The sequence below is a fragment of the Lygodium microphyllum genome, chromosome 15, assembly GCF_053477565.2.
Source record: "Lygodium microphyllum isolate KBCC chromosome 15, Lygodium_microphyllum_v1.1.10, whole genome shotgun sequence".
Taxonomy (NCBI): domain Eukaryota; kingdom Viridiplantae; phylum Streptophyta; class Polypodiopsida; order Schizaeales; family Lygodiaceae; genus Lygodium; species Lygodium microphyllum.
The window spans coordinates 16,386,618-16,398,923 of NC_141149.1; the positions used below are offsets into that span (position 1 = coordinate 16,386,618).

At 37.7% G+C, this 12,306-nt stretch overlaps 1 protein-coding gene across 1 annotated transcript; it reads left to right on the forward strand.

Moving 5' to 3' along the window:
- Nucleotides 1-8,675: 8,675 nt before the first annotated feature.
- Nucleotides 8,676-11,583, forward strand: LOC148024291 (uncharacterized). Its single transcript, XM_087693914.1, has 2 exons — nucleotides 8,676-8,824; nucleotides 8,946-11,583. Exon 2 carries the CDS (start codon nucleotides 8,983-8,985, stop codon nucleotides 10,714-10,716), a length of 1,734 nt encoding a protein of 577 aa, XP_087550040.1. The 5' UTR covers nucleotides 8,676-8,824; nucleotides 8,946-8,982; the 3' UTR covers nucleotides 10,717-11,583.
- Nucleotides 11,584-12,306: the final 723 nt, after the last annotated feature.

The window sequence follows — 12,306 nt, forward strand, 5'->3', positions numbered from 1 at the left end:
TATTTTTCAAGGGGGTTTAATTCAAAGTTTTGTAATACTTTCGTTTACTATATTGTACACACATAGCACTTTCATCTACTATGTCACTCTTGCTTTCTATATGTGTGTTGTAGTACAATACATTCAGAGCCTTCTACAACTGTGGTCAGCATTTTCACATAGAGAAATTAAATTGCCAATGTATAACCTTTGAGTATAGGAGAGTGATGACCAAATTTGAACAACAAAGTCATAGGAGGGCTATAGATTAAAATTGTGGCTAACATATACATACTTGACATGAAATAGTTCAAGGTCATCATAGAGGCCCTTGATGTGACCATTCAAAGGAACACATTGGGATTCATAAAGGTTGACTCCAAGAAGCCATGGGAAATCCTATGGGGCACTTTTGTGGATCTTGAGTATTGCAAGCATGGATGTTGGTACAAATCAAGTCTTTACTCTTCATGAGACCTTTTTAATGCATTCCTAATATGTTTTTTATGCTTTTCAGGTTATTTTTCACCCCAATAATGTGGACAAAATATGCTATTTAGCTTGCTCATTGCTCACACAAGATCTATCGTCTATTGTCTTATCAAATCTTGTAATGAGTCTAGAAGATTGAATAAATGAGTCCATTGGCTTCAAATTGTAGGAAAAGCTTAGTGTAGTGGACACAAAAGAATGGAGTCTAGAAACAAAGTATCTCTCATATAAAAGAACTTGGACCTTTCTCTAAGAAATCCTACTTCATATAGGTCTAAAAGTCTATCTCAAGATGAGCTTATGGAAACTATTTGATGAGAGAGAAAGGGAAAGGACATAGTTATCGGTGTAAAATGTAAGGATCCTACTACTCTCATATGGAACATTTTGAACAATTTGAGATGTAATGAAGACTAAACCAAAACCTAGAGATGCAAAGAAGAAGAACCCAAACATAGATATGATTGCAGTACTTGGTTATTTCTTCTTTGCAATATTTATATTAGATTGTAACTTGCAAAATCAACCATATGATGGTATGCATCAAAAGCACAATGCACATATGTAGTGCTAGTGAGAGAGAGGATATTCTATGTTGGTGCTTGAATGGATATATCTATTTTAAAAAGCCATGATTAGTTTTAATAAATCAAAGTAAAATTGTTTAAGACATAGAAATAATGAGAAATAAGAGATGTTAGAAAATATCTTACTTGGTTGCATGTATCCTCTTCTTTATGCCATTACATGGGTATACCATTGGGCCAATAACAAGGCTGAATAGATACAAAGGCTCGTAATAATAAATTGTCAAAACAACTTGATACATAAGAAGGTATAGAAAGGTTTTGCTTGTTACCTACAAAGAACAACTAGATAGATTATTAGTAAGAATCAATGCAAGCTATCATGTCTTGCAACAAGTGGCAAAGGCATGACCTGGTTGCCGTCTTTGTTACTATATCCTAATGTATACATTGTTCCCATGGACAAGATAATGTATGAAGCAAACTCACCCTTGGACCATTTTTCCAAGCAAAGAGAAAGGTAAAGGGTGCATGCCACTATATAGCAAATGTTATTGAATAGCAAATTTGGGGGTAACTCAAGTTATAGTGGCTCAATGGTTATCTCAAGAAGTAATACCAACCTTACATAGCCTTGCTAGAGATTATGAGCTCAAGATGTAATGACTTGAGAGAAAGCACCATCACATCAACACATAGTGCATTCAAGTGATACAACCCTTAGCATAATATCTATTTAGGAGGGCATATATCTCTTACAGAACATGATGTGCAGATTATGTTCCAAGTATGCTAGCTTGAGCAATGACCACTAATGCAACTACAAAAGTTTGAAAGCATGCAAATCAATTGCAAGATGTAGAGAGGGAGATTGCAATGTGTAGGTATGATAAACTAAGTAATGACCCCCCTTACATTAGCACAAGCTTAAGAGCAAGCAAGTATACTTTGTGATATATAGTACCTCCATATTGAGGGATGGCATGAAATCATATTGTGACGTTGCTATTATAGAAATAGCCTCCACCATAATTTAGCCATTTCCATGGGGACAGTAAGATAAGACAATGTGAGGAGCTTCGAAAGGCCATCATAAACAAGTGATATGAGGCAGTAATTTATGTTCAACATTAGGGTTCCCTTGTCATAGGGTGTAAAGAAACCCTTAAGGTTGTATAAGGGTTAAAGATACTCCTCAAGTTTATCCATTATAGGATGTTGCCCATAGTAGCATTAAACAAGTACCTTAGTATGTGTTGGTAATAGGTTTTTGGCTATGCATCACCCTTCATATAATATTTTTGTAGAGAGAGAGAGAGAGAGAGAGAGAGAGAGAGAGAGAGAGAGAGAGAGAGAGAGAGAGAGAGAGAGAGAGAGAGAGAGAGAGAGAGAGAGAGAGTGTGTGTGTGTGTGTGTGTGTGTGTGTGTGTGTTAATTGTTGTAGCCATTATACATTTTCGATGTGTTCTTAGCAATAGTTTTGCCTTGAAGATAAAGTCACCAAAACAAGAATTGTTCATCATTTCAATAAAATATGATATTATTTGGAAGCAATAAAATGTTCATAACACTTACTTTTACCTCAATAGGGTTGTCCAAAACAATTTGCAAAATGTTTCTCTTTCAAGTAGTTTTATATAATTCAAAGGTGGGAATAATGATAATAAATAGTTAACTATGATTTTTATTTTTCAATGTACAATATTGAGAGCGCCTCACTTGATATTTGTGTTGTGATAAGACCATAAGCAAAAATATAGGTTTTAATGTCTCAATTATTACTAAAATAATATTCTTAGAACCTTAAGGATGCTAGTAATATTGTTTGCACATGATGGTGTCCAACCAAGTAGGTCGTATCCTTACATTGCAACCATAATATATTCATAGATTTGATTAATAGTTCAATCTCAAGTAACCAAGGATCACTTCTCATGAAGTACTCTCTTCAAGAAAAATTATTCTCTAAAAGGGCTCTAAGGTTCATAACCAAAAGTTATTCAACTTTTCTTAAATATGACCACACATTCCCCAAAAGCCAATATAAGATGAAGCACCTAAGGATAATGAAATATTTTGTTGTCCCTTCACAAATTCAAGATAGTACATTGTCAAACAATCGTCTATTAGACATAAAATGCACAATGACATCAAATTTTAAGATGTTTTGATGAAGCATTTCTTTACAAATGCTAGATTCTCCAAACAATCAAAGTATTTCCTTAAGAAAATGGTTGAATAGGCTTTTCGTAAGAGGAGAAGCTAACTACACACATGGTCATAAATGTCAAGCCATGTGTAAAGCAGACATTCTACTTTATAGAAATTTGTGTAGATATGCTAATAATCAAAGTGACTAATGTAAACAAAGAATTTTCTTCGAACCGAGAAAAGTACCTTGCAATATGTTAGTTTTTCCTCTTAGTCAAATAGCACGTTTGAATAATCTCAAGGTTGGTGCAAGTGTATGCATATCTCTTCACATTCAAGAGTGTGCTATCATACAACTACTACTATCCAACCCTCATAACCCTTCGCTTTAAGAAAATATTTTCATTGAATAGAAGATTTAGAGACACGGATAGTGATTCTCTACAATGAGGGGTTGGTGGATTAACTATCAATGTTGGAAACACTTAGCTTGCTTAGTCTATTACGACATTCATTGTCAATATTGACCTTGTGCTCACTATCTATTTTAGTGGAAGAGTTTTTAAATTGTGAAGTTTGAAAATGCCTTTGAATGTGCCCTTGATGGGATCCCATTAACAAGTTCCTATCAACAAGGGCACATTTACATGTTTATATTTGCAAGTTCACATTTGCAAGAGCATGTTGACCAGTTCATATTGGTAGTTTTAGTTTGACAAGAGTGTTATCACCCGATCGTGGATGCACCAAGTGCATTGTAAATCTTCTACTGAATTTAATATACTTGATGATTTTTTTTATTTTATAATAACTTCTTTCTAAACATTCACAAAAAAAGATTAATGACTCCTACTATTTTTATGAATCTCATTGGTGATCTCATAAAAATAATTCTTTTTACACAAAACACATCCTAGCGATTCACATGCATTTCTAGGTTGCACTTCTGTGCTCTCCTATTCCATGTCACAACTTCTATAAGCAACTCTGTGGTTGACATGTTCCTATCCCAGTAGCAACAGAACCAAACACATAGCGTTCACACACTAATGACAAGACCATGGACACACCTTTATTATTTCAAGGGCTCAACTCACAAAGTCACGATTATCTCTCACCTAGCTTATTCATATGCACATGGTACATAGCAAACCAATCTACTAACAATAGATTGAATCGAGGTGGTTGTAGTGAGCGTGCTTACCAACTTACCACATTATAGTCACAACACATTGACAAGCATCACTCCATGATCCACACATATATCCACTTGCTCATCTTCTAGCTTGCATCATTGCCATGCTTTCATGAAGCACCAAGGATAGCTCAAGGAGATTAGAAGAGATGAAGAAAACTTCACTTGCCGCGTCCCTTCCTTCCTCACACCTTCTACCTCTCATACTCTCACTATCACTTGAGTTGCTCCAAGAGAAGAGAATAGATTAAGAAGAAGATAAAGGTGCAAAAGCTTCTCACCAAATGTCCCTCACTCTCGCACTTACTCTCACTCTCACCTTCACTTTCTCCAAGAAAAGATAGCATAAGCATGAATGAAGACCACAAGTTTGCATACACATGAATAGCCTTTTCTATTAACTCTTACCTCTTTTATATAAAATTTTAAGGTTTCCTACCCTTTTGGGCATCTAGCCCACACACTTGTACCTTCTTGACCACCCACAATTGCATGCACTTAGGTGTTCTCATGAAGCTCACTTACTTTCTCAAAATAATAACTAGATTTTGCACAGTAGTGAGCCCAACCCTCATTTTCCATTGACAAGCATACTCAACAAGAGAATTGCTATATGGCACATAATCAAAAACAAATCGTTACACATCATTTGTAAACACTCACTTCTTGGCATGCTTGCTCCATTGTGAGGTGAGGGTTAACACTATCATAAACAAGTAATATGAGGCAATGATATATGTTCAACATTAGGGTTCCCTTGTCATAAGGTCACCTTGTCATAGGGTGTAAAGAAATTGTTAAGGTTATATAAGGGTTAGAGAGAGTCCTTGAGTTTATCCATTATAGGATGTTACCCATAGTGACAATAATCAAGTACCCTAGTATGTGTTGGTAATAGGTTTGGTTATGCATCACTCTTCATATAGTATTTGTGTTGTGCATATGTGTTAATAAATTGGTAACTCGCTAGTAGTTGACTGTATGTTTTAACACTTGTTCAATGATTCCCTCATTGGTGTCTTCAAAGCACAAAACTTATTCTAGTTTGAAATCATGTGGTTTTAGGCAAGTAATCACCATTGCGTAACTGATGGTGTTAATTGTTGTAGTCAATGCACTTTTTTAGTGTATCCTTAGAAAGCAATAGTTTTACACAAAAGATTTAGTCACCAAAACAAGAACTGTTCATAATTTCCATAAAATGTGACATTATTTGGAAGTAATATTTCAAGTACATACTTACCTTTTTCTCAACACAGTTGTCCAAAACAATTTAGAAAATGTTTCTCTTTCAAGTAGTTGTATATTATTTAAAAATGGGCATAACGACATCTTTAACCATGATTTTTATTTTTCAATGTACAAGATTGAGAGCACCTCACTTGATATTTGTGTTGTGATAAGACCATAAGCAAAAATATATGTACAAGATTCTTAAAACCTTAAGGATGTTAGAAGGTTGTTTGCACATGATGGTGTCCAACCATATCACTTGCGTCCTATACATTGCAACCATAATATATTGATAGATTTGATTAATAATTCAATTTTAAGTAATCAAGGATCACTTCTTATGAAGTACTCTCTTCAAGAAAAGTTATTCTCTAAAAGGGCTCTAAGATTTGTAACCAAAAGTTATTCACGTTTTCTTGAATATGGCCACACATTGTCCATAAGCCAATATAAGATGAAACACCTAACGATAATGAAATTGTTTATTGTCGCTTCACAAATTCAAGATAGTACATTGTCGAACAATCATCTATAAGACATAAAATGCACAATGACATCAAATTTTAAGAACAAATTGTTTGCTAAAGCATTTCTTTAAAGTTGCTAGATGCCCCAAAGAATCAAAGTATTTCCTTAGGAGAATGGTTGAATAGGCTTTTAGTGAGGAGGGGCTCACTATAGATGTGGTCATAAATGTCAAGCCATGTGTAAAACAAAGATTCTGTTGAAATATGTGTAGGTATACAAATAATCACAGTGATTGATGTAAACAAAGAATTTTCTTGGAATCAAGAAAAGCACCTTGCAATATGTTAGTTTTTTCTCTTAATCAAATAGCACATCTTTAATAATCTCAAGGTTGGCATAAGTGTATGCATATGTATTCACATTCAAGAGAGTGCCATCATACAACTATTGCTATCCAACCCTCATAACTATTGGCTTTAAGGCAATATTTTCATTGAATAGAAGATTTGAAGACACGGATAGCCATTCTCTACAATGAGGGGTAGGTTGATTAACTCTACTATTGATTATGGAAACATTTAGATTGCTTAGTTCATTATGACATTCATTGTTCACATTGCCCTTAATATGCTCACTATCCATTTTAGTAAATTGTTTGCATGAGATTCAATAGAACATGGTGTTATGCCCACTCAATGATGGAGAATAGTGGGAAGCAAGGTTGGTTGAGCAAAAGAACTCATTATGAGCAAGTCAAGTACACTATAACTTACTCATGGGTTGGGTTTTGACTTATTCATGGTTAGTTTGAAAGGAAAACATTTAATGTTATGATTTAGTCCATCTAGATTTGACATAGTTTTGCAAATATTCCTAAGACTAAAGCTTAAAGTAAATGACCACGCTTCCTAGTTAAACACGCGTTCAAGAGCCATGAATTTAAAGCTTAAGCTTTCACTTATGCAATATTTATCACAATTTTAGCAAAATGCATAAAGCCATGGAGCATGGCCCACAAGAGAGAGAGAGACAGACAGACAGACAGAGAGAGAGACAGAGAGCACCAATGTGTGGAATAAGAGTATAAAAAGAGGAAAGGACTCAGGTTGACATGTGCTTTGTGGACTTAGTGGACTCAAGTTAACTTGGAATAACTAAATTGCTCTAACAGGGGGTGCACCTCAACCATTAGCATAGCAAGTTTTTTTCGAGCAACTATATGTGTGTGCATGCACGCCTACTTTCCACTAACCATTTTAACACCTTTATAGGGGTAGAATGGCATGTGGAAGAGTTTCTAAATTTTAAACTTGGAATCCACCCAAGGCTTAACTATTGGATTTATAGGATATGTGTTTAAGATAATGTGGGATTATTCCTACCATGTCAAAACCTATTCTTCTCTCTCTCTCTCTCTCTCTCAAGTGGCTACCTAGTGGTATGCCATTTGTTTTATAAACCCATTAACCGGGTTCACAACTCCCTTAAATATAGGAGTAGAACCCAAGACCTTCTTATCATTGCACATTCAACTTAACCAACTAAGCTATGCTCTCTCTCTCTCTCTCTCTCTCTCTCTCTCTCTCTCTCATGTTGCTTGAGGGCAATTCTTAGTGTATTTATTCATTTTTGTGTTACATGGGCTTTAGCAAAAGTAGTGCTGATGACTTAAGATTTACGTGTATGTTTATACACTTATGCCTATTCATTTACTTAGATAATTAATATTTTTTAGTAGAGGTAGTCCTCATGAGTTAAGGTTTACTTCAGACACTAATAGAGAGGGTGGTGAGACTGATCTAGGAAAAAATGCTCATGCATGTGGTGGGAGAGGGTGGGGTCTTCCACTGCAGGTCTCAGGAAGAAAGAAAGAAAGAGAGAGAGAGAGAGAGAGAGAGAGAGAGAACAAAACCGTCTGCAGAAGGTGAGACTTTTATATTTTTTCCTCTGCAGAGATTGTCGTCTTCTTGACGAGCTCTCGCTAATTCTGGCCATGGAAGGATGACCATGGACTGGGGCTAAGTCGATTAGACGGATGAGCATCGGCAAGACAGAATGCACAATGGGCATGATTTCATAAACTCTAGAAAGGGGGGAAAAGCCCTTTGGGAGCATGAGAGGGGATACCATACATGATCGCTTTTGCAGTCTGTAGTGCGTTCTTCATCATCATCATCATCACCACCCTCAGAAGAGAAAGGAGGATCCTTCCTGTCTTTTGTTGTTTGTAGCAGAGAGACAAGGGATCTCTCTCTCACACTCTCTTTCAAAAAAGCTTCTCATCTACCCAAGCTCAAAAGCCTTGCTTTATTTCAAGGCTGAGCCTGACCTCTCAGATGCCCCCCCTTCCTTTGATTATTCATTCCTGTGGGTTTCCTTTGGGGTTTTGTGGAAAACAATACACAGATCTCGGAAAATCCCACATGGACAATCAAGCTTGAAAAACAGGCATGATGACACCCCCAGAGGCCAATCCTTGCTGCAACTAAGTCGTGTCTAATAGAGATCCATCTTAAATTATGCTTTTAGCATGCTGGGCATTGCTTTGGATGCTTCAAATCAAAGAGCCAGGCCTCCTTTTGAAGGAAATCTGGCTTGTTCTTGGTTTTCTGCATCGATTAAATGCATAGGCTTCATTATCTACAAATAATTCGTCTGTTGGTGACAAATTCTCCTCAAGGAATACTGCTGCAACGTCGAGAACGCTTGCTTTTGCTTACTGCGACATCAAGCATACATTGAACACCGCTTATTGCAACATCAAGCGATCATTGAACAGGTATGATCAGCTCACCTCTGCAGGTTTCAAGTATTGATCTATCCCATTTGCATTTTGTATGTTGAATTCCTAACATTGTCAATTTCCCTCGACACACTAAGAATCAACATCCACACTGCAGGTCTTGCGTTTTCCAACGGTACGTGCACAAGGAGAGAATGGGCTGTGTTCATTCCAAGCATTTGAAGAAGCATGCACGAGTCAATGGAGAATGGGCATATGCTCCACCTGCAAAAAAGAGTTTCAAGGGAGATTCAAATGCCTCACTGACCCACCACCATGCCCACATTGTGGATCTCACTTCGAGCTCCTATGGCCTCTTGAAAGTTGACATAACAAAGTCCATCGAGCAAGTGAAGAAGGAGAATGAGTCATCGTATAAGGCATCTAAAAAGCTTAGGGGTCTGGAGTCAACAGAATCGGTTCGACCCCCACAGACTGAAGTGAGCAGTATTCTTGATAACTTGAGATCCAGTGTTCAGAGAAGCAAGTCATGTCCACCCCACCGTCAAGAGAAGCTCGAAATTATCAATGTTGCAGACATGATGAAGGGACTGGAAGATGACATGCCTGCTGAAGCTGCTGAATCAGTTCTAGTTTCACCTGGTTCATCAAAAATGGCAGTTCCAAATCAGCACAAAGTATTTGACAAGGCAGTGTCTTTCCACACCATCAAAGAACTTGATGCTGCACTCCATCACCAGGAAGCTGAGCATGGCTGGAAAGTTTCAAAAGATCCTGTGAGAACCGACACCAAAAGCACTAGCACCAATTTACATTGTGGATTACTTAAGCCAGGCAATTTTGTTTATGAGAACGCAGAACCACCAGGATTTAAGGATGAGTGTGCACCAAGTATGCTTTTGGGAAACCAGTCTGAGCACCCGAAAGCTGTTTCATGCAGTGAGATCTCCTATACCCAGTTGGCTTCAGCATCAAAGTTACTGAATGAAGAAAGCATTGCAAGAAGAAAGGTCATGGTTGAGGACAGGTCTGTGTTCGAGCATTCATCTATTAGGCCTAATCTAGAAGCAGCATCCAGTCCATTTAAAAGGTTCTCAACCTTCAATGGAAAAGTTAAAATCACCTTGAATGTCGAGTATGAGAATAATTTTCTCGCAAGCATACTTGCCATGGAGGACTCATCAACTCCATCAGGATCATCATCAAAGAGAGCACTCTTAGACCATTCAGACACACTGTCAGACCCTGGCAGTCCCTTCTTTGATCCTGAGCTTCTTGCATCATATGAAAAAGATCTAGAGAACCTTCGCAAAGAAGAATGGAATTATGTGGAATATCCTGATGAGCTTCCTAATACAAACACGACCATTGGGCCTATACCTCCACTTCCACAAGAATCAGGTGATGGGACTGTGCGTTGTGAAGCCTCCAAGTCAATCTTTTCTGATCCTTTGGAGGGCTTTGAAGAAAGATGTCCCCCTGGAGGTGAGAAATTAGTTGTTCTTTACACCACGTCCTTGCGGGGCATTAGGAAGACCTTTGAAGACTGTAACAGAGTAAGGGAAATTCTTCAAAGCTTTGGTCTCAGCATTGATGAGAGGGATGTGTCCATGCACCTTGATTTTCGAAATGAGTTGGGGGAATTAGTAGGCAGGGCAATGCCTGTTCCAAGGCTTTTTATTAAGGGCAGATACATTGGAGGAGTAGAAGAGGTGACCAAGCTAAATGATGATGTTGAACTTTATAAGCTTGTTGAAGGGCTCCCTAAGCAGTTGAATGGAGGCAACTGTGATGGTTGTGGAGGTGTCAGATTTGTTCCTTGTCTGGAGTGTTGTGGAAGCTGCAAGATGGTGAATGAAAGTAACGAGGTTATGCGGTGTCCAGACTGTAATGAAAATGGATTAATAAAATGTCCAATCTGCTCATAATCTCTGCTGATCTTTTCCCACAGTATAATAGATTTCAAATGGAGCAGATGGGCTGCTCTGAAGAGTTGCAATTTTTTTTCAATGTTGCAGCTTTTGCAAATGCCATACCCCAGTAAGCAGGTGAAATCAGTTTAAAGGGGAACATATATGGATGATCCCATGTCCACATATCAGGAACTTTTGTGGTGGTGGTGTACAGTCCGACTTGCAGACAGTCCCTTGGAAGCAAATTTATGGACCACTTGTGATGGGTTTAGCTTATATGACATACTTACAAGCATTTTGGTTGCAGAGGTGATTGGAGAAAGGAAAGTATAAGTATTATTTCCATGTGTAGTGGATTGATTACAGTGTATTTCAATCTCTCTTGTTGTTCTGGTTGATAGACCATGTTTGGAGGCCATTGCTAATCCTTCAAACCTCGCCTAGTTGTACACAAGGTGTCAGACCTGCCCTCTCACATCATGTGGCCTCATTACATGAGTTATAGCCATCAGACCTGCAACGCAACCATGACACCACGGGCAGACATCTCTAAACACCTGATTCTTTAGCCTTACAACTGAGACATATACTGTTCAAAGGCATACACATCACATCTTCATTAAAAATTGTTCAGTATGAATTATACCTATGATTCATTATTTTGGTAATGCTCACTCCATATCCACATATGCATGTTTCTTCATGTTTCTTTAGGCAGAACCCTCCTTGAGAAGGCCCCACGATGAAGAAAAATGTACATGATAAACACCATGATCTGATGTTTGTAAAATTATTACAGATTACTTCAAAGTTGTGTAAAGATCAAAGCTGCCTGTTTTGAACAACCGCATGCATGTTCAAAGCATCGGTTTCTATAGTGAATGTTCATGTTACTGTTGGTTTTGAGAACTTAGTATTGTTCCAATACATCTGGTGTGATACGTAAGATGTTCTTTTGATTGGATTCCAAGATCACAAGATTGAAACGATAACTCCACAAATGGCTGCAGAGTCACTTGTATATCTGTTAGATCTCCATAGGTGGGGTCATGCATGCCTAATGAATTTAAAGGATCGAATAGCACATGTTTACCAATCTTATTCATTTGCAGGGATACAAAAGAAAAGCTGCCCTAAAGTTAGCACTCTAGCATTCTGGTACTATTTCAACAGGCTAGGCAACTAAGTTTACCTGCTGGCTTCTTCAAACACTACCATGTTTAAAGCATGAGACTAGCAACTACCCTACAAAGTCTAATAGTCATGTATAAACTAGTGCTGGGTAAGGCAACCACTCCTAACAAATCTTGAAACATGTAAACCGAGTTCATGGTTGTAATCTCAGGGAAAAAGGTGAATTTTCATGCCTCATTTTACAGCTCCTACCTGCTGCCGTGTTATAAGGTCTATATGTACGGTCTATCTGCAGACCGAATTTTCTGGTTGAAGTGTGCTCATGCACAGCTCCCACTGCTATGCTAACAAATTTCTATTGACTCTTCTACAGACTCATAAGTTGCTGCTAATATCTATCTACAGATTTGCAAGTTGCAAGTTGCTGCTCTGTTGCTCACCACATGAATATCCCCAAGATCATGTCCAGGT